A 20,207-nucleotide genomic window follows, 5' to 3' on the forward strand; every position below is an offset into this window, starting at 1 on the left:
TTTGAATTTGATTAATTTTTTTATATTTTCATATTATTTTGATGTATCATATCTCAAAAATTATTTTTTAAAAATAAAAAAAATATATTTCTCATATATTTTTAAATAAATCACACTTTAAACCATAAGAAATTCCAAACAGATATTTACTTGGTAAAATAAGATTAGAAGACACGCTAATTTGCTGGAAGGAGAGACATAATTGCATAGGAACTGGGAATAAGCTAAGCCTAAACAAGCACAAACTGACGAAATACGAGACTTTACATAACAACGACCAGCTGCCACGTGACGCGACCTGGTCTTTCCATCCATTTCCTTTCTCACATAAAAATAAGTTATTAACGGTTAGAATATTCAAAACTACACAGACCAGTTCTTCTCTCTGTGATCTCATGCTCTCCTGTTCAAACACAGTTTGCCGGCACGCCACTTTGATTTACCAATTCCATGCCAAGCTTCTTTAGCTACTCCACTTCCTTCCTTCTTTGCCCACCACTGTCACCCTTCATTAATTCTTTCTTCTTGTTAACTCATAGTAATATTCTTCATCATCAAAGACCATGGCTACCAGAAATCTGTGTGTAATACTCGTTATAATCTCACTTTCTGCGTACGGTTCTCTCTCTCAGGCGCCGCCACCTCCACCGAATTCCGCTTGCAACGACGTTTTCGTCTCCTACACCTACAACGGAGGCCGTCCTGTACCCCCCTTTGATTCCACAAACCAAGCGTACAGGTTCGAATCCACTGTCACGGTGCTCAACAACGGACGGGATGAGCTCAAGTCGTGGAGGGTCTATGTTGGGTTTCAATATAAAGAGCGCTTGACTTCCGCAACTAATGCTGTGTTGGCTGATGGGACCCCTCTGCCTGGTTTTGTTGGAAACGGCACAGAATTTGTTGGGTTTCCTGAGACTGACCTCAAGACTGCTATTGATACGGCAGGAGATTTGACCCAGATGGAGGTTCGGGTCGAGTTGGTGGGCACCCAATTTGGAGTTGGAGATCCTGATATTCCTCTGCCAAATAATTTGACTCTTGTTAATGATGGCTATACTTGCCCTGCTGCCACAACGCAAGGTATGTCATTTCTAGTATGTTAATGAAGAATAGTTCAGTATTAAGCTGTGTTTGCGCGTGACTATCAAAATTATTTATTTATTTCAGAGAAAAGGATTTGTTATAATTTCGAATTTGTGATAGAAATTGCAAAGAATTGCTTAGAGGAGATTATTTCATAGAAATACCCTGTGTATATTGCTTTTGTGTTGAAATAGAAATTTTTATATATATACCACTGTTCAGTAGCCTAACAATGGTGTAGTGCTCTGATATTTGGGGCTTGTAGATGAGAAGCAAAATTCAGGATATTTATGTCCACACTTCTTGTCAATCTTTTTACATTCCTTTTGTTATTGAAGAACAGATTTGAACTTGTTTGTCGTTGACGATGGGCTATTCTCTGACTTGTACAGGAAATGAGATGCACTTGTGCTGCTCCAGGAATGGGAGTTCTAGACTAGACAACAATCTGGAAGATAATTTCCTGCCACGCCAAGATGGTGATGTTATCATCATGTATGATGTAACCAGTACATATGAGAATTATTACTGGGCACAGGTTAACATTTCAAATCATAATCCTCTTGGGCGTCTCGACAATTGGAAATTAAGCTGGGAGTGGATGCGTGAAGAATTTATCTATGCGATGAAAGGAGCTTATCCTTCTGTTGTTGATACAAGAGACTGTATTTATGGCAGGCAAGGTAAGCACTACCAGCGAATGGATTTTTCTCAAGCATTGAGTTGCGAGAAAGTGCCTACAATTATTGACCTTCCCCCAACAAGTGAAAATGATACAAACCTTGGCTTGTTCCCCCTGTGTTGTCGAAATGGAACAATTCTATCACCTACCATGGATCCGAGCAAATCTTTTTCAGTTTTCCAGATGCAAGTGTTCAAGATGCCACCAGATTTGAACAGGTCATTTCTCATTCCACCACAAAACTGGAAGATCAACGGGACATTTAATTCAGACTTTGAATGTGGGCCTCCAATACCAGTGAGTCCAAGCCATTTCTCTGATCCAAATGGTTTGCCTTCAATAAGATCAGCAGTTGCCAGTTGGCAAGTGGTTTGCAACATAACACATTTCAAGGACCAGAGCCCAAAATGTTGTGTGTCATTCTCAGCCTTTTACAATGATTCTGTTGTTCCATGTAGTACCTGTGCTTGTGGCTGCAACACCAACCCAAGCCAAACCTGCAGTGCTAATGAAACAGCTCTTCTACTACCATATTCAACTCTTCTACTCCCATTTGAGAACCGGACTAGAGAAGCCTTGGAATGGGCGAGAATTAAAAGGATGACTGTGCCAAACCCACTTCCATGTGGAGATAGTTGTGGAGTTAGCATAAACTGGCATGTACTTTCAGATTACAGAGGTGGCTGGAGTGCAAGGATCACTCTTTTCAACTGGGATGATAATGCCTTTGAAGATTGGTTTGCTGCCGTGCAATTAGACAAAGCAACACCAGGCTTTGAGAAGTTCTACTCTTTCAATGGAAGTGCCCTGCCTGAATCCAACAATACACTATTTATGCAAGGTCTTCCAAACTTGAATTATCTTCTGGCAGAAAGAGATGGAGACAACCCAAGAAAGGATCCTCGGGTTCCTGGCATGCAGCAATCGGTAATATCATTCACGAAGAAAAAAACCCCTGGCATTAACGTGGCTGGTGAGGATGGGTTTCCAACCAAAGTTATCTTTAACGGTGAGGAGTGTGCTCTCCCAGCAATACGTCCAAGCAGTGGTCATAAGACAACTGCAGCTCCTTTCGCCTTTGTTATAGTTTTGGCTCTATTGTTCATTCATTGATTGCCTATAATGCAGGTATTACCACTTCTATTTTTCTTCAAAATTTATCAAGCAGCTGCTAATTTCTTGATTGTTGGATTGATTTATTGGCTCAGTTTAGTCTGCAGCGCCAAATTACACGTTTGGCAGCTTGGATCGGGTTGTATTTAAAATTTAAACCATTATTAGTTTATTACAGATTGGATATTGGCTTCTGTGATAGACCACCATGGTGCTGTGACCACAAATTATGATGAGAAGAGACATTGTTACTTTTTCTTAATGGCAATCTAGCGTGTAATTAGCATCTGAAGAAAGCAACTTTTCTGTCATTCCATTTTTTATATGTGCTTTCGGTGCTTTAGAGCCTCAGTTTTGCCCCTTTCTTTTCTTTTCTTGGTTAATTGGACGGTCTACGAACTAAACCTTGTGGGAGACGGGCAATGGAGTCGCCTTGTCCTGTTCCTTAATCTATATCCATCAAGTACTCGGTTTATCAGTCGGGCTGTATTTTACACACAATTTACCCCGTGTCTAGAGAGGATGAGAGAGAGGAAAATAGAGAATAATTATCCACTGCAATTTACACCTGAGCTTCTCTTGTTTGGTTGGAAGGAATTTGAGAGGAAAGAAACAAGGGGGAAATGGCAAAATGTCCAACAGTCTATTTCTTCCTTCTCAATCTTTCATGTTCAGAGAAGTTAAAGAACGAGTTGAACACCTAATTCATCCCATCTTGTTCATCCATTCTACCTCCTTGTTGCTTAATAATAATTTCCACCAGAAACAAACACGCTATGAGATTTAAAAGTGCACAGTTTAACAATGAAGAAACTATAAGCTTTGTCTAAACGCAACTTATAATCTATCGAATAGCATTTATGCAAGCCCACAGGCAACATTGAGTTTGTTCTGGTTGGTAATTCAGCTCACATCAAAGATTATCAATTCGTACACTAGCCCTTCAGTCCAAATATGCACAATGTTGATCAGAATGAGAAATCAGAAATAAACAGCTTGATGGGAGGGATCCAGGCTAGTTAAAAGATCAATGAATGCCTGCCCAAAATAGAAACATTAAACCAACCAAGTTTCGAATATGAATAAGATGGTATCTAATCTTGGTTTTCCTTGAAGGAGGAAGCATCGCATGAGAAATATTACAGATCAAAGAGGAATAGGATCTCTCCTCACTGAAGAATCATTATCAGATTTCCAGGCAGTGGGGTTATAACCTATCAAGTGGTTCGGTGCGCTGTTGGGGACAAAAGAACCTTAATTAGTTCCTACCCTACTCTTGTTTAAGCAATGGTGAATATTGAACTCTATGACCTTCAAAAAGCTTGGAAAATGAGTGAATTCCCAGAAAACTAACCTCCAAGAATGGTTCCTGCAAGATCTCACTTTGATCTAATTGTTGGCCCAAAAATAAAGAATCACAGTTCAACTGAGGCATAGTGTCAGCCTAGATCTCACAAAAATTATAAACTAGAAGGCTTTGAGAATGAAGAGCAAAATTTCCTTGGGCCCTATAATCTTCAATAAGCGATGGATGGCCGATAGAACATTTTGGCTGGATGCTTCTAATAGAGATGTACAGTTGAGACGAAAATCAAGTGAAGAGCATCTTGTTAATGAGTAATGACTTCATTCTGGTGCTCTGGAGTTAAGAAGGTTCTTATGATGATCATATGAAAGCATGGAGCTGCTAGAGTTTAGCATCAGATGTCTACTGGATTGTGGAGTTACAGCCACAAAGGATCAGAGGTCCATTGGTGAGATGCTGCGCTGGAAACTGGCATGAAGAATGGTGTTGGGGGTTATAGTCACCTGAAGAAGGGCTAGAAAATTGAAGTTCCAGGAACACTTTGAATCTGCATAATGATATTCGCGCGGGCGCTGTGGAGTGTCAGCTTGTTTTCTAAGATACAACCTGTACTTTGTTTTTTTATGTAGTTGTTGCTTTAGTCATTATCCTTTGCCAGAAAAAAAAAAAAAAAAAAAACAAGCACACCACACATACACATACAAACTTCCATGATATTGTAGATAGTGATGAGTGTAGACCTTTTTAAAAAGGAAAAAAAAAGAAGAAGACCAAGACAATGGAGGTGGAATTAGTAAAGAAATTCTTACTTCCAGGGCCGAGATGATCCTATGCTCTAACAAACGTTTCATGGAGTTCATAGTCCAAATCATTCATTTCTTTCCCGTAGACAAACCATTGCCTTCATCTTCACCATCTATTTTCCTTTTCAAGGTCATAGGATGTCCTGCATTTCCAGAGATTGTACAGCTAACAATACAAGAATTCTCCAAATGCAATTTATCTTCTTCCGTTCTGAAGTGTTGCTAATTTTCTTGCCAACTACGTGCTGCCACAAGACTTTAAGAGCTTCCATCTTAACAGGCTTGATCAAACAATCACAAGCACCCTGAAGAACACCCTTCAAAACAAGTTCTTGTTCTGATGATATGATTAGGTCACATAACAATATATAATAAATGTTAGTTTAATATAAAAACGTATATATATGGGCAAATCCATTTCTGATCGGATGATCTTGAGGAGCTGGATTCCATCCATTTCAGGTATGTGCAGATCATTTCCAAGCACGTCAAACCTGTTCTTATCCTCTCGAAGCATTGACAAAGCCTCCTTTCCCCTTCCACATTTGGTGACTGAACATGTTAAAAAGTAGAAATATATATGTCACAAAAGGATGTGGGAACCAACCCCAAATTCGTTCATGAATTTGCAATCAGGATGTGCGAAAACAGCACTTGAATTGATTGGTTAAAACTTGTGGAATAAGCTCTATTTAAAATGAACATGGCCATTAAATAATTTGAGAACGAATTTGATATATATCTATGCCTCATCGCCTGTGAAGGGGTGAAAATGAATGATGTTTAAAGAGAGATGAATCTGGTGCATTTGATCAAGCCAATCACAATGTCTTGATTTACTGCATGAACCTACCAATTTAAATTATTTTGGTTTAGCAAGGATTTTGGAAAGTGGAGCCCGCTCTAAACAAGATCCGAAGATCGTTCAAATCCAGTTTCAATTTGGATATGAAAGTGAAGAAGTGATCTCTGCGCGGTGTTTGTTTGTGTGGCTGTACTGTGCTTTTTAATTTTTTTTTAGTTTTAAATTATTATTTTAATATTTTTAAATTGTTTTGAATATCAAAATAAAAAATAATAATATTATTTTAATTTACTTTAAAAAATACTTTAATTTCTACCATAATTTTAAATACGTTTAGTCCAGTTTTTTTTTCTCATTCGAGTTAGGTTCTTAAGATAATAGGACGGGAAATCAAATTTTCTGAATAATGTTTATTCAACTTATTAATTAAATAATTGAAAATGGATATATATATATATATAGTATTCAAAGACTTCTGGTAATAGTAGTTGAGGAGAGTTGTTAACAAGCAGTAGTTACTTGTTCTTTTTGTTTGGGTTAATTGCAAAAGATATCCTCTAATTTACTTAATTTTTTCACCTGTCTCCATCATTCTAGAAATTACACTTTATGTTTTAAAAATTTATAACAATTTATATCCTTATGCCATGCTAGCATACTAAAAAATAAATAAAAAAATATTCTTATATTAATTATTATGAAATATCCATAAAATTAAAAAAAAAAAAAAACATGGATGCCATCCTCACCCTTTTCTCCTTCATTCAACCTAGAAACTTACAATCAACGCCTACAATAATATACTAAAACCCAATTGGTATTGTACCACCATCAACAAATTCATCAGTGGTTCTCCTCGGAGAACAAGTGCAAGTAACGTATTTCTTTCCACTCGTGCTTTGAATTCGGGCTCTCAAGAAAAGAAAATCTGGAACTCTATGTCCTTGCAAATGCTATCATAAACTAAACAAGAGGGACCTAATAATAGCAAATAAACGCAACCCAGAAAAGGATTCCAAGGTTTGGATCAAGAGCTGGTCGTGTGGCGCTGAGCCTAAGCTTTGTTGCTATTTCAATGCCGTCACCAAACACTGACCTAATTTGTGTAAAACATCATTAAAGCTCCAGAAGGTAGAGCTTTCACAGGATAAAGCATGCATCCTAGAAAGAACCAGATGATCCCATTTAATCAAGCATAAAAAACAACTATTCAACAGTGGTGGAGGGGGAAGAGAGAAGAAAGTCACTGAACACAAAGTTGATTCCTTGTATATTGAAATTCCATAACCAGATGATCCCATTTAATCAAGCATAAGAAACAACTATTCAACAATGGTGGAGGGGGAAGAGAGAAGGAAGTCACTGAACACAGAGTCGATTCCTTGTATATTGAAATTCCACAGGCGTTCTAGCTTGATGAGCGCTATCCTTCTTATTTGCCATGCTCAACAGAGAGTACAAGAAAAATCCCTCCCTTCTTATTTGCCACGCTCAACAGAGAGTACAAGACTTCTCCCATCCCACTACCCTATTATCCATGTCTTAGATGGCTGGAAGACAGAGGCAATATCATGATAGGAACAACAGATTCAGTAGCGATCACATCACAATAGGATGGAAATGGATAGTAAATTGAGTCCTGACTCTATATTCTGGGACCATTGTACCTTCTCGTTGGATGTGAAAGAGGAGGCTTGGAAGCAGAGCATCATTGAAGGTAAAAAACTATATATTCTCCCATCCGATCCAATCTAGAGGCTGGGTTCATCACATCAAAATCAGGAATTGGGAGCTTCACGCTACAAGTTTCCGCTATAATAGTCTTCCTTTATTTAGCTGCCTTGAGTGTGGAATAAAGTATATATTCTTCGTGCTAACTTTATATATATATATATATATATATATATATAAAGCCTTGAAATTGTAAATCAAAATTTATAAATATATATATTAAATTAGTGAGTAAATATATTTAATTTATCATTACAAAAACATGCTGAACAACAGTTCATACATATTTAAAATTATAAACATATAAAATCATATAAAGTCAATATATTCCTCAATAGACTCCCATGCATAATTTTTCTTTAACTTGTCACGGAATTTCTCAATAATCCGTAATCTCTCGAGTAAGAACTTCAATCATTCGATTGGCATCAACGCTCTCGCGTGCGCCTTAACTAACTCACCCATTTTGGTTCGAATTCTTGAAATTTTACAGATACTTCCTCATAGTCATCCACCCAGACCGGCGGCAGACCTATAGTAAAAGCATCGCTACTGCACTGAAATTCAAAATTTTATAGAAATCGATCAAATTGAATTTATTAGAAATAGATGAGATAGTTACCTGGAAGTGGAAGGTACCTGGAAGTGAAAGGAACTGGAAAGAGGAGTCTTTTTGGGTGGCGACGGAGGACCATTGAATTGCTTTCTCAACCAGTCAAAGCTAGCTTTGGGTGGGCTTTGTTTGTTTTTCTGGATCACGACTGGGCTGGTGTTTGGGTGGGCTTTGCTCGTGATTTAGGCTTATCTTAGCCTCTAATCCCCATCTTTTTTTAAATTCAGCTAGTCTTCCCGTCCTTGACTCCATTCAGTTTCTTCTTCGATAGTTACGGTAAAACTAGTACCTAAATTATATGCTTATTTTCAATTTGATCTTGAATGTATAAACAATTCTTGAACTTAGATGTTATCCAAAAGTCACCAATCAGAGCAGAGGATTAAAAGGCATGTGTGCTCCACATATGCTCCTTTATCTTCAATTAAAAAATTAGTTTGGCAGGTACCAAAACTTAAAATGCTGTTAAGATTTAGAAAAAATAACATTAATTTAGTAAAAAAATAAAATAAAAAACAATTTCTTTCCATTAACACTATCCAGGTTAGATCTCCATTTTTTAACTAATTCAATTAGTTATTCTTATAAATATATTATAAAATTGATTATAATTAAATCTTAAACAAACCTCAAAGTAATCCTTTAAATATAATTTTTTTTTAATTGTATCTTAACATTTCAAAAATCCTCAATTAAACTATCCTTTAATGCCCGACAAATCTATCACATGTGGGGTTAATTTACTAGTATGTCACATAGTTGAGGGATGATTTGAGATTTGTTCTGAAATCAATTTGGAGATGAAACCAGCAGATTTTTAACCAATTCAATTAGTTATTCTTAACAAACTTGATGAATGGATATGATCTGGAATTTCTAAATACGTTTTGAGATGTTGTAAAAAAAAATAGAGAATAAAATCCCAATACTTGAAGGAATGCCCCAGTGCATGCAGGGCCCCCCCTCTCAAATCAATCAAGCTCAGCAAATCAGAAGGGTCTAAACTCTCAATTTTAATTGATGAGGTATTTTACTAATTCAAAAGATAATATTTTTAGCTTGTGTTTATTTTTGTTTTTAAAAAATATTTTTGATTTTTTTTTAAATTCTACTTTAATTTTTTTATTAATTTTACATCATCTTAATATATCAATATCAAAAAAAAATCTTAAAAATAAAATAAATATTAATTTAATATATTTTTAAATAAAAAAACATTTTAAAAATCAAACATAATCACTGTAAATCCAAAAAAGCAAAGCTAATAATAATTATATATATATAAAAAAAAAAAAAACCGAACAAGACCAGACAACCTAGGTCGGTTAGCAAAGGCCCACAAGACAGAACTTAATTAACAAGTAAATTTTTCGAAACACAGCATCAAACCTTTTAGGGACTTGAAAGTCATATAATATAGGAGCGTAGAAGAAGTCCACTGTCTTGTCGGTCTAAACGACCTCAACAAGATGAATTGGTGGTTGAGGGCTGAGCGTAGTTTTTTGTGATAATAAGCGGAAGGCTGAGGGCAATTTGATAAATCGGAATTCGTGTCCATTAAGAATCTATTTATTAATCAACACCACCTCCGTCTTACCTCTGAAATTTTCACTTGCCTTCTTCTTCTTCCTCTTCTTGTTTGGCTGCTGCTCCTTGCTCCTGCTCTGCTGCAACTCTTTTTTTCCACATATAGAAAATCAAGAAATCTGCCATAAAAGAAAGACAGAAAGTTAATTGATTTTTATTCAACTGATAATTAAATTAAAATGGAAGATGATACATGGAGCTATGGTCTCTCCACTTCTTCTTCAAGAAGCTATCAATCTGCTCTCAAGTCTCTTTCTGGTATGTTTAAGATTCATTTTTTCTTCTATCAGTTTTATATCTGTTTGGTTTTTCCCTGTTGTTGTCTTCTTCTTTTTTTCTCTTTTAGGTTTTTTTTTACTTCTGTTAATTATAAAAGGTGGGTTGTTGTTGAAACAGATCTTTGTATTGATTTTGAAGATATAGAAGAAGAAGATGATGATTTACGGACGGAGTATCCGTGTCCTTATTGTACAGATGATTTTGATTTAGTTGAATTGTGCTTCCATATCGATGAAGAGCATTATTTAGAAGCCAAGTCAGGGGTATTTTACTTTACATTTTTACTCTTTAAAAATACCATGTTCCTTTTATTTATTGTGTAGCTGCCTTATATTGACTGCTCGCGCTGGGTAACCATTTAATGCTTTTCGTTGCTCTATATTGACTGCTGAGTAGAGCCTATTGAATCAAGAGGGATCGGTTTACGGTTCCATTAATTGTCCATCTTTCTCCTTTTAATAGTAGCTGCGGGTGAAAAAGTTTGGTGTATATCTATTCAATGCTTTTAGTACTTAGCTTTTAAGCGTTTGTAATCTGGGCCATGTGCTTTTTATTAAAGAGTTGTTGAACTAGTTTGATATTGAATCCTATTTTTACTTTTGTTTTCGTGGATAAAAAGGGAAAGGGTTATTGTAACGAATCATAATATCTACTTCTTCTTCTTGGAAGTCTTTTCTTCTTATACCATAAGCTCATGTACTGTAAGTGTTGACATTATTCTTCCTTGAAAATTGCATTTTTATTCAACATAGTCTCAAGCTTCTTACTAATGCATGATTTGTTATTCAAGTTTCTGCACATGAACATTCTCATTTGGATTAGGTTATTGCCTTTCACTTCATTTCTCTTGCACTGATATAATGGATCGTGTTTCTTTGAATTACAAATCTATCTTAATTCTGTTGAGTAATACCCAAAATGAGACAAAATGAGAAATATGTCTGGATGAATCTGTTGACAAACCTGAACTGATATCGATTTGTTTTGTTAAGAGAAAGGAGGGGAATAAATGAATCTGTTATGCATGTATGAGGCTCGTTTAATATGTACTAGCATCAGTAAAATGAGGATCTTTTTGCTTTGGCCTAGTCAAGCATGATATACAAGTCTTTGAAGTACAATTTGCTTATAATCGCCAATATGTGTTTGCAGGTATGCCCTGTTTGTTTCACCAAGGTGGGGGTGGATATGGTTGATCACATAACAACAGAACATCGAACCATTTACAAGATATCCTTTTTGTTTGATTATTGGAAATTATTCATCTTTTCACCTCTTTTACTTGATATCTACCTTCCATTTTGCTTACTGCATCTTGTCCGTTTACAGTCAGTTGAATTGTTTTTAGTTCTTTTATTTAGACTTAAGGCCATGTCTGCATCCTTGATTATAAATTACAGTTTGCAAAAATTGAAACTTGGGAGAGGAGAATCACACTCAAATTATTCTTTTCTGAAGAAGGAGTTAGAGGATGGGTATTTGCCATCATTACTTAGCGGATCATCCTCGGTGGTTTCTTCCTCCAACTTGGCACCTGATCCATTATTGTCATTTCTTTGCAATGTATCCCCTGCTGAGAAGTATGATAGTGTACAGCCTAGTTGTTCAAGTAAAGCAACCATAGAAGAGAAAAGTTCAGATGAGGAACTGTTGGAAAGGTTAGTTGTTTGGTTATGTTTTATGACCTCTGTCACATGTGTGCTAATGTTTGTTCCTATTATTATTTTGTCTTTGGAAGAAAAAAAATCAAAGTACTTGTTATTTGGTAAGGTGAAAAAAAATGCATGGCAGTTCACAGATGGTTGAAAGAATATACACAAGGTTAGCTTAAATAGTGAAGTCAAAGTGTGGAAAGAGAGAATTTGAAAATGGTGAAAAAAATGTGTCCCGCTCCCGGCTTGGGGCTGTGATGTTAGGATCTGCAAAGCGTTTCTTAAGTTTTTAGCTGAATTAATTTTGATGTGATATGAATAGGTTGTTTGGAACCAATTCTCTACTGTAATTGAATTCAATTATAGTGTTTGATTTAAATTCAATTGATAAAAAAGTTGAATTTATATTTTCAAAAAAGATAAAATTTAATTCATTTTGTTTTCTATATCACCCTCATTATCCTCATCTTATTTCTTCATGGGTATTTTGGAAAAGTTAGATTTAATATTAATTTTTTTTTCTTTTTGGAATTATAAATCATAGGGGTTGATCTCTAATTTACTTTTGTAGAGAGATTGAGTTCCATTTGGAATTCAATTCTTAACACTTAAAGGATTCTAAACATGATATTTCATTAAAAAATTTAAATTCAATTCAATTCAGAGAGCTTCAAACATGTCGGAAAAACATGCTGGAAAGGGTGATATAAGTGATTGGTGGGTCACAGCATTTCCAATGTTACAAGTGCAAATTACTGTTAATTTGTTAGTGAACAATGATGAGAAGAAGAGTTGGATGCATATGTCATTTTAAAAATGATAGGAGAGCCATGTGATAGAGTCGCACCATCATCATTATAGCAAGCGCATGGATTTTCTGTGAGTGTAAAGAATAAAACTGAACTCTTGTGAGGTTTTAATCAAACATTCCAAAATAGGAAGGGGGAATATTATCCAAGTGGCAATCATGATGAACAAGAAAGCCCACGCCTGATTCCAAGCTCAATGCAATCTTTAAGTTCATGTTGCTTGATTTATTGTCTTATGCTGTATGATATTTTGCACTTTTTCATACTTTCTTGTAAGATAGAATAGGATGAGGATCATGATTCAGCAAAGGTCGTCCATATCAATACTGCTGCTTTATCGTTTTCTTGCAATACCAACTCCGTTAGTATTTTTATGATTGCAGGAGTGATCACATATCACCTTTGTCGGATGAGGAACACATGGAGAAGGCAAAGAGAAGTGAGTTCGTACAGGGACTGTTATTGTCCACCATATTCGATGATGGCCTATGATGAAACATGATATAAGCGTTGTTGATGTCAACTTGAGATTATAACAAAACAAGTCTATTTTCAGTGCTGTCTATGTTGAATATACCTTGACCAAGAGAGCTAGATTAGATGCAGCACTGAATTGTATCCCACAGTTGTATGGAATCTGTAAGGCCAGATCGGAGCCAGAATTTTATGTACTTTAATTTTCAAAGCTCTTTGTGCTTAATTGAAATTTAGGGTTATTCTTCTAGCAACGTTTCAAATTCAAATATTGTGCAATTTAGCCTACATGGGTTTGAATTGCTGGGTATGATTCTTCCAATATAGTCTCCATGATACGTGCCACTTATTCACAAACCGAACCTGCAATAGCTCTTTCTCAATGGATAGCCTCGTCCATTTAAAAAGAAGCTTCTTGTATATGTTCTCCCGAACAGCCATATAGGATGAGAAGAGATGAAGCAAGCAGTAGCGCATCTCTTTAATCTTGGTTTTAATTAACAAGCAAGATACTCGATGCATCATGCTCTGTAAGCAATAAGAGGAGCTTAGTGAGGAAGAAGCTGGTAAAAGTCCAGAGACGGCCTGATGGAGCCCCCAAGCGATGACTCCATTTCAGCAAACACCCATGTAGTTAGAAAATAACTCATTCCCCTCAAACGAAGAATGGATGAAGAAAAAACTAAAACACTTCTACTTCAGAATGGAGAGGTTCAAATTACTGAGAAACTGAAGCGAGCACTTGCTTTGCTGCTTTCACCGAGTCTTCTGGCTGAGGGGTTCTTTGCTCCTCCTTTAACCTGCGGCCAAAGACCTTCCAATTTCAAACTTTATATGATGCTTTTAGGTTCATCCTGCCTCCCCAACAGAAAATGAGTCATTGCAAACTAAACACCCATAATTTATGTTTTTAGAAATGTTTGCTTCATTCAATACTGTCAGTACGTCCAACTCTGTCACAGAATCAAAAGGGTTTACTTTACTTTGAAATTTATGTCATTTAATAGTCATTTCTTTCTCAATTTAACATTCATTACTATAAATGTCTTTGCTTTCAGTTCATCCTCTAATAAATCACAGGCATCTGATACAAGGTCTTCGTCCATGTCTGGTAAAGCTTGGATAGCTTCAATTACTCGAGTTTGAATTCTCATCCTTCCTTTTATCTGATAAAGATGAAACTGCAGTTTCCATCTCACGAAGGGCAGTAGCCATACCTTCCTAATCACCACAAGACTTTTTGTGGGGAGCAGAATTTGATTACTTTTTCTAATTGACGTTTGTTCTTCAGTTTAGGCACACCAGATCCTGAAGCTGTATGAGCAGACTCCAAGATATCACCCCCTTTATCTTCACTGGAATTTGATGCAGCGGGTGCCGAGAGCTCTGTGGCATTCCCACAAGAGTTGGCAATCTTGAAATCATTTTACAGCTATGCATGTTGAGCAGAGAAGCAGTGTTTTTCATTTTTTTTTTAATATAAATATCCTGATTTTATTGTGTATATTTTAATTAATTTTAAAATTAATAATTATATAAATTTTTACAGCTAGAGAAGCAGTGTTTTTCATTTTTTTTTAATATAAATATCCTGATTTTATTGTGTATATTTTAATTAATTTTAAAATTAATAATTATATAAATTTTTAATAGCGTAAAATTATTTATGAAATTCAAACCAAAAAATTTTAAAAAATAAATTTAGTATCTAATTAAAATTAATTTAATTAATCAGTTCACATCGAACAGCCATAACTATTTTCTTAACGACCATAACTATTTTCTTTCATCACTGTCTTAATCACTGCATACTGTACAAAAATCTTTTAATAATAAGGGACAGGCCGGGTCATGAAATGCCGTGCATCTATTTGTATGTAACTGCATGTTATGATATCATAGTCTTTTCATGATATTCTCGCTTCGACGTCATATAACGACTATTCATTTTAACTGGCTATTTTACCACAATTCGTAACGGGCCACATATCGGGTTAAAAAAATTTGAATAATAAGTAAAATTATAGTTTGATTTTAATTTTAAAAAAAAATATTAAAAAATAATAATTTTTTAGATTAATCAGAATTCATTTATATTAATTTGATTAAATCCACAACATGAATTATAGTATAATAATTTTATTTTTTAAAAAAATTATTTTTATCAAATTATATTATAAAAATTAAACACTTATAAAATTAAACATTAACTTAATATTGGAAGGTTTTTATGGAGCTCAGATAATTTTATAATAATAAATTTAAATAAATTATAAAATTTAATTTTTAATAATTATATTTTTATAGGATTAATAATACTATAAAAAAATGTATACTTAAAAAATCAAAATCAAATATTAATTAAATATCAATATATTTTTATAAAATTGTTATAATTCTATAAAAAATAAATTGAATTAAATTATAAATCCTATTTACAATAATTATGTGTTTTTATGGAATCATTTTTTATTTAACAATATAATAAATATTTTTTATTTAATAATATAATAAAAATCATCAAACTAAACTAAACACCAATATAATATAATAATATTTTTTCAAAATCATACAGCACTACATAAAAAAACAAAATAAATAAAAAATTCAAGTCCCAATAAAATAAAAAAGAAAACAGATATTAACCAGCAGCCAAAAACGTTTTGGCCTTTTCTTATTTTTTATTATTTTTTATAATGACGAGTATGAAAATTATAACCTATTTTAAATAAAAACAAGAAGGAGAGTAAAACAGTCAGAGAAAGTGGGACCCAGGTGCGGCGAAACATCCGGCTGAGAGATGATAGGCCAATCAAATAGAGCTTAGACCACAGAAACAGGTTTCTTTATGAGTCCATAAAATAAAAATCACACACACACACACACAGAGTGAATTGAATCTCTCGCTATCTCCTCCTACAATACACGGGAGATGTTCTTCCCTCCACCCTATTGACACCTACCCTCTAATTCGATCCCTTCGCTCCTTTAAAGAGGAGAGAGCTGAAGCGAGTTTTTGTCAAAATTATTAAGCAAAACTCTAACAGAGCCGGACGGATAAGCAAACAAAACAGAGGATCATCTTCTGGCCATGCGACTCTGCCTGTCTGCAAACTCCCTCTCGAGAGAGGATTCTTTGTTTTCTTTTTGTTTCTCAAGTCTCTGCTTTTTTCTTCTTTTTATAAGAAATGTCCACCACCGATTCTCATGCTCATGCCCCTACTAATCCCAAGCAATGTCTTCTCTGCAACGCCGGCGCTGGTGCTGCTGCAGGTTTTATACCTTTTATCTTTATTTTTTTCCTCCAGCTTAGATCAAATACTTGAAACATTGATGTTCTTCTTTTTATTATTATTCTTTAATTTGAGTGCAGGAGTTATTGCTGCTACATTTGTGTGTCCTTTAGATGTTATCAAGACCAGGTTCCAGGTCCATGGTCTGCCTAAGTACGATGTTGCTACTAGTAGTATTAAAGGTTGGATTTTTTTTTATTTAAAAAAATTAGCTTCTTTGCAGGTTCCGTTTAATTTGCTTATGAAATACAGAGAGTGTTTTTAATTTTGGTCAGGGAGTCTTATAGTTGGTAGTTTGGAACAAATATTTCGGAGGGAGGGGCTGCGCGGCATGTACCGGGGGCTTTCTCCAACTGTGCTAGCATTGCTTCCTAATTGGGCTGTAAGTTGTAGCATTACTTGCTCAATTTAGTTGCCTGCTCATTACTTATAAACATAAATTTCAAGAATAGTGAATTTTGTTTCTGACTTTTGCTTTGTACATTACAACATTTATTTATCGGTGTGAAACTAAAGCACTTGACTTGAATTTACATTTTAGTTTTTGCGGAGTGTGTGATAATGTTTGCAAGTGTAGTTCAGAGCTTGCTTATGAGAATCTGGGGACAAAAAACACCTATAAACTCTGTTATTATGCAATTAACTTTGTTTACCTTCTTGTATGATGCTTGAATTGTAGAAACATATTGAGCGAAAATGATGAAAGAAGAAATTAATCCACTCACAAGATTGAATAAACAATGATTAACTTGTCGTTCTCCTCAATCCATAAATCATTTGGTGAATTCAGTGCTATAGCACAATCTATTTTTAGTGCCGCCATGTGTTGGATCTTTTAGGCCCGTCATTAACTTGGTTCTGTATCCTCAGAATAAGTAATCACTAGTGAGAGCTGAGGCCGCAGGTTGAGTTTTTAATATAATGAAATGTAGTTGGTCAGATTTATAATCTTTGATTCTCATTTCTCATTTCCCCCAGCTTTTGAAGACTTCCTTTTTTTGCAGAGTATGCTTCTTTGAATTTTCTTCTGCTGAATGACCTAATTTTATAATTTTTGCAGGTTTATTTTACAATATATGAACAGTTCAAAAGCTTTCTTTGCTCCAATGGTTAGTGCTGATTTGCTACCTTTACGGGTGGCAAAGCAAAACTTGATTGTTGCTTTCTTTTTTCCGTGGCATAGTTTTTTCTTAAGTTACATTTTTTAGTGTTAATGAGCTTGTGATTTCGTTGTTTGTGTAGATGAAAGTCATCATCTTTCAATAGGTGCTAACATGATCGCTGCTTCTGGTGCTGGAGCAGCAACAACTATTTTCACAAATCCTCTTTGGGTTGTAAAGACAAGACTTCAAGTGCGTTTGTTTAGTTCATGTCTTATTTTGTCTGTAATTGTAAAAAATATACTAATTAACCTAGCACTCACCAATTGAAGCATCTAAAGAATATTTAGACCAGGTTTCCTTTTTTTACACCTTGTATCATTAGCATGATGCGTATAGCTCATTTGAGTCAAGCTTTTTGTTTGTTTCCATGATGAGCATGCCATGCCCACAGCCATGATGCACATTCGAGGATGGGCCAAGTGTGAGCTCACATGATGGAGAGGGGAGGACCTCCTCTCGAGTTCACATTTGTTATTATTTTCCGAGAGTAAGATATCCTACTTGTCCAGTCAGCAACAATGCATTTTCCTGTGTGAAACCAGGTAGCATTAGCTAGATTGATGTGCTTAGGAGTTCCTTTTCTTCTTGTTGTTAATTTAGTTGCTTGTGATTATTATTATATTTTTGCTTTATTTTATATGATATGTTTATGCAATGTGTACTTAAGTCATGACCTTGAAATTTGTGCATTGTACAAGGTAATGATAATTAAATCTTCTATACATATAAATGACTTGTTCTGGTGTGGAAAGTGGGAAAATAGGAGAACAAATAAATTGAACATAGAATCCTTTAGCAGGCCACTAGCTGGGAAGATGAGTGGATGCATGCGTATTTCAAGGAGCTGATGATGTCAGCATTCACAGTATTGTTTGCTTTTGCTCTGCAGACTCAAGGAATGAGAGCAGGTATCGTTCCATATAGGAGTACACTGTCTGCTTTGAGAAGAATAGCTCATGAGGAAGGCATGCGTGGGTTGTACAGGTATTGAATTCTACAAAGAATATCATTGGATTGTGTTAGATATTTATTTCTATAGTTTGAAGGTGAGATTTAATATCTTGTATCTTGTGTGGCAATTAGTGGTCTTATCCCTGCATTGGCTGGTGTTAGTCATGTTGCCATTCAATTTCCAACATATGAGAAGATCAAAATGTACTTGGCCGCCCGAGGTAATTTATAACCAGTTTGACTCTATTAGTAATTTCAAAGAGGAAAGAATTTTTTTCAAGTTAATCTCTTGTTCCAGGTAATACCACAATGGATAAACTAGGTGCACGTGATGTTGCTATTGCCTCATCAGTCTCCAAAATATTTGCTTCAACATTGACATATCCACATGAGGTATGTTCTTGAAAAATTAATCTGATTTCATTAGTTAATATATCCATGTTCACTAATCAGCATGAAAAATATAAAGGTCTTTGATGCTCAACTGCTTCCCGCCTTCTCTGAGGTTCAGGCAGCTCTATAATCTTTCGATGGTCTTCTTTTGGGGTTGTATGTGTTTTTAAAGTGCAAAAACTTGGATAATGAAACACTTCTTGCTTGTAATTGGAAGTTCCATGTCATTTTTTAGCAATCAGAATAAAATTTTAAACGTATTTTCGAAGCTGCCTATGATTGTAGAATTGTTATTGAGACTGTTTTGTTTATAGGCATTTTATAAAATTCAAACTTGTTATGTAATGAAGAGTGCAGTCACTTTTATCTTTAAAAATAAAAATCTTATGATGCTGTTTCTTACCCTCGGAAGCTTTTGTGGGTAGTAAGAATCACTTGGCATTCAAGTTTCAGTTTTATGAGCTTGTGACATAGTTGAAAAAGATACCTGAAGTAGGTAAATATGAGAATTGTGCTCGCTGAAAAAAAAAAAAAAAAACTTAAATGCCAATGCTTAAGGACTTCCCTTGGAAATCCTGTGAAGTGATGGGATACAGCTTTAAAAAATTCCCTTATTTCATTTCGCCACCAAAAAAGAAATGTTAAGAAAAAGCTATCTCAAACAACTCTATTGCCCATATAGAAATCACATCCTCTCCAGGCCATTAACTTTGTACCAACGTTCTTGGATCTCTATAAACCCATAGCTCCACGCACCAGCTCCTGTAAGCTTCTTACTTGCTTACTTTCTATGTGACACTAAATGCTTGACTAGGATTAGTAGCTAGTTGTCTTGGTTGACAGGAAACTCTTACAGATTAATTTATTCTCTCATGATTTTGCAGGTTGTGCGCTCAAGGCTTCAAGAACAAGGCTTCCACTCAGAAAAGCGTTACTCCGGCGTGGTTGATTGCATAAATAAAGTATTTCAACAAGAGGGTCTCCTTGGATTTTACCGTGGTTGTGCCACCAACCTTATTAGAACAACCCCCGCTGCTGTTATTACATTCACTAGCTTTGAGATGATTCACAGGTTTCTTGTCACCCTTTTCCTTCCTGATCCACAGCCTCACACATTGTGAAGATGGATCTTATTTGAGAATATTGCATGGATAGATATGGCTCGCATTGCCTTGAACTGCAACATGGAAGAGCAGATGAGGTCAGTCAGTGTCATGATGTCTTTGTGATAATCGTTGCTCTAGATTATATTTATGTATTCTTCATTGTCTCAGGTAGCTCTTAGAAAAACTGGATGCATTGATGCCCACATCCCTGATTGAAATTCTGCAACAAGAAGTTGTCAGATGGGGAGTGAATATCAATTTACACTGACAGTGATAATGATGAAAAAAACGAGATGCTGTGTGAAATTTTCATATCAGAACATTTTATGAATAATAATCAGAAATCATTTAACATCGTCTA

The 20,207-nt window shown here is 35.1% G+C and overlaps 3 protein-coding genes and 1 long non-coding RNA gene across 11 annotated transcripts; 3 read left to right on the forward strand and 1 right to left on the reverse strand.

The window, feature by feature from the left end:
* Window positions 1-327: 327 nt before the first annotated feature.
* On the forward strand, window positions 328-3,197 carry LOC105137663 (COBRA-like protein 7). Of its 3 annotated transcripts, none has more exons than XM_011043497.1 (3): window positions 328-1,083; window positions 1,479-2,896; window positions 2,971-3,197. In XM_011043497.1, the coding sequence occupies exons 1-2, from the start codon at window positions 564-566 to the stop codon at window positions 2,879-2,881; spliced, it is 1,923 nt and encodes a 640-aa protein (XP_011041799.1). In that variant the 5' UTR covers window positions 328-563; the 3' UTR covers window positions 2,882-2,896; window positions 2,971-3,197. The 3 variants fall into 3 exon arrangements, with proteins under 3 accessions (XP_011041799.1, XP_011041807.1, XP_011041791.1); XM_011043505.1 differs by having other exon boundaries at window positions 3,060-3,197; XM_011043489.1 differs by having other exon boundaries at window positions 1,479-3,197.
* Window positions 3,198-7,262: 4,065 nt separating this feature from the next.
* On the reverse strand, window positions 7,263-8,210 carry LOC105137683 (uncharacterized). Of its 4 annotated transcripts, XR_844629.1 has the most exons (3): window positions 8,149-8,210; window positions 7,988-8,058; window positions 7,263-7,345 (listed from the first exon to the last, which is right to left on the reverse strand). It is a non-coding gene; the product is annotated as an uncharacterized LOC105137683 (long non-coding RNA). The 4 variants fall into 4 exon arrangements; XR_844630.1 differs by lacking the exon at window positions 7,263-7,345 and having other exon boundaries at window positions 7,760-8,078; window positions 8,149-8,201; XR_844631.1 differs by lacking the exon at window positions 7,263-7,345 and having other exon boundaries at window positions 7,760-8,083; window positions 8,149-8,201.
* Window positions 8,211-9,723: 1,513 nt separating this feature from the next.
* LOC105137698 (protein DEHYDRATION-INDUCED 19 homolog 6-like) lies at window positions 9,724-13,205 on the forward strand. Of its 2 annotated transcripts, none has more exons than XM_011043540.1 (5): window positions 9,724-9,984; window positions 10,144-10,268; window positions 11,158-11,235; window positions 11,404-11,663; window positions 12,850-13,205. In XM_011043540.1, the coding sequence occupies exons 1-5, from the start codon at window positions 9,906-9,908 to the stop codon at window positions 12,956-12,958; spliced, it is 651 nt and encodes a 216-aa protein (XP_011041842.1). In that variant the 5' UTR covers window positions 9,724-9,905; the 3' UTR covers window positions 12,959-13,205. The 2 variants fall into 2 exon arrangements, with proteins under 2 accessions (XP_011041842.1, XP_011041835.1); XM_011043533.1 differs by having other exon boundaries at window positions 9,725-9,984; window positions 10,123-10,268.
* Window positions 13,206-15,789: 2,584 nt separating this feature from the next.
* LOC105137715 (nicotinamide adenine dinucleotide transporter 1, chloroplastic-like) lies at window positions 15,790-20,207 on the forward strand. Of its 2 annotated transcripts, XR_844637.1 has the most exons (10): window positions 15,790-16,213; window positions 16,314-16,415; window positions 16,509-16,615; window positions 17,294-17,342; window positions 17,476-17,585; window positions 18,286-18,380; window positions 18,480-18,568; window positions 18,646-18,740; window positions 19,625-19,941; window positions 20,015-20,207. XR_844637.1 is itself a non-coding variant. In XM_011043549.1 (9 exons), exons 1-9 carry the CDS (start codon window positions 16,129-16,131, stop codon window positions 19,859-19,861), a joined length of 969 nt encoding a protein of 322 aa, XP_011041851.1. In that variant the 5' UTR covers window positions 15,790-16,128; the 3' UTR covers window positions 19,862-20,207. The 2 variants fall into 2 exon arrangements, 1 of the variants encoding a protein (XP_011041851.1); XM_011043549.1 differs by having other exon boundaries at window positions 19,625-20,207.

Source organism: Populus euphratica, unplaced genomic scaffold (assembly GCF_000495115.2).
Source record: "Populus euphratica unplaced genomic scaffold, PopEup_1.0 scaffold2.1, whole genome shotgun sequence".
NCBI classification, from domain to species: domain Eukaryota; kingdom Viridiplantae; phylum Streptophyta; class Magnoliopsida; order Malpighiales; family Salicaceae; genus Populus; species Populus euphratica.

Coding starts and splice junctions, on each gene's coding strand:
- LOC105137663 (XM_011043489.1), top strand. CDS start 564: ATGGCTACCAGAAATCTGTGTGTAATACTCGTTATAATCTCACTTTCT. Junction 1,084..1,478: donor CCCTGCTGCCACAACGCAAG/GTATGTCATTTC, acceptor TGACTTGTACAG/GAAATGAGATGCACTTGTGC.
- LOC105137698 (XM_011043533.1), top strand. CDS start 9,906: ATGGAAGATGATACATGGAGCTATGGTCTCTCCACTTCTTCTTCAAGA. Junction 10,269..11,157: donor ATTTAGAAGCCAAGTCAGGG/GTATTTTACTTT, acceptor ATGTGTTTGCAG/GTATGCCCTGTTTGTTTCAC. Junction 11,664..12,849: donor GATGAGGAACTGTTGGAAAG/GTTAGTTGTTTG, acceptor TTATGATTGCAG/GAGTGATCACATATCACCTT.
- LOC105137715 (XM_011043549.1), top strand. CDS start 16,129: ATGTCCACCACCGATTCTCATGCTCATGCCCCTACTAATCCCAAGCAA. Junction 17,343..17,475: donor AAGCTTTCTTTGCTCCAATG/GTTAGTGCTGAT, acceptor TTGTTTGTGTAG/ATGAAAGTCATCATCTTTCA. Junction 18,381..18,479: donor GGCATGCGTGGGTTGTACAG/GTATTGAATTCT, acceptor TGTGGCAATTAG/TGGTCTTATCCCTGCATTGG.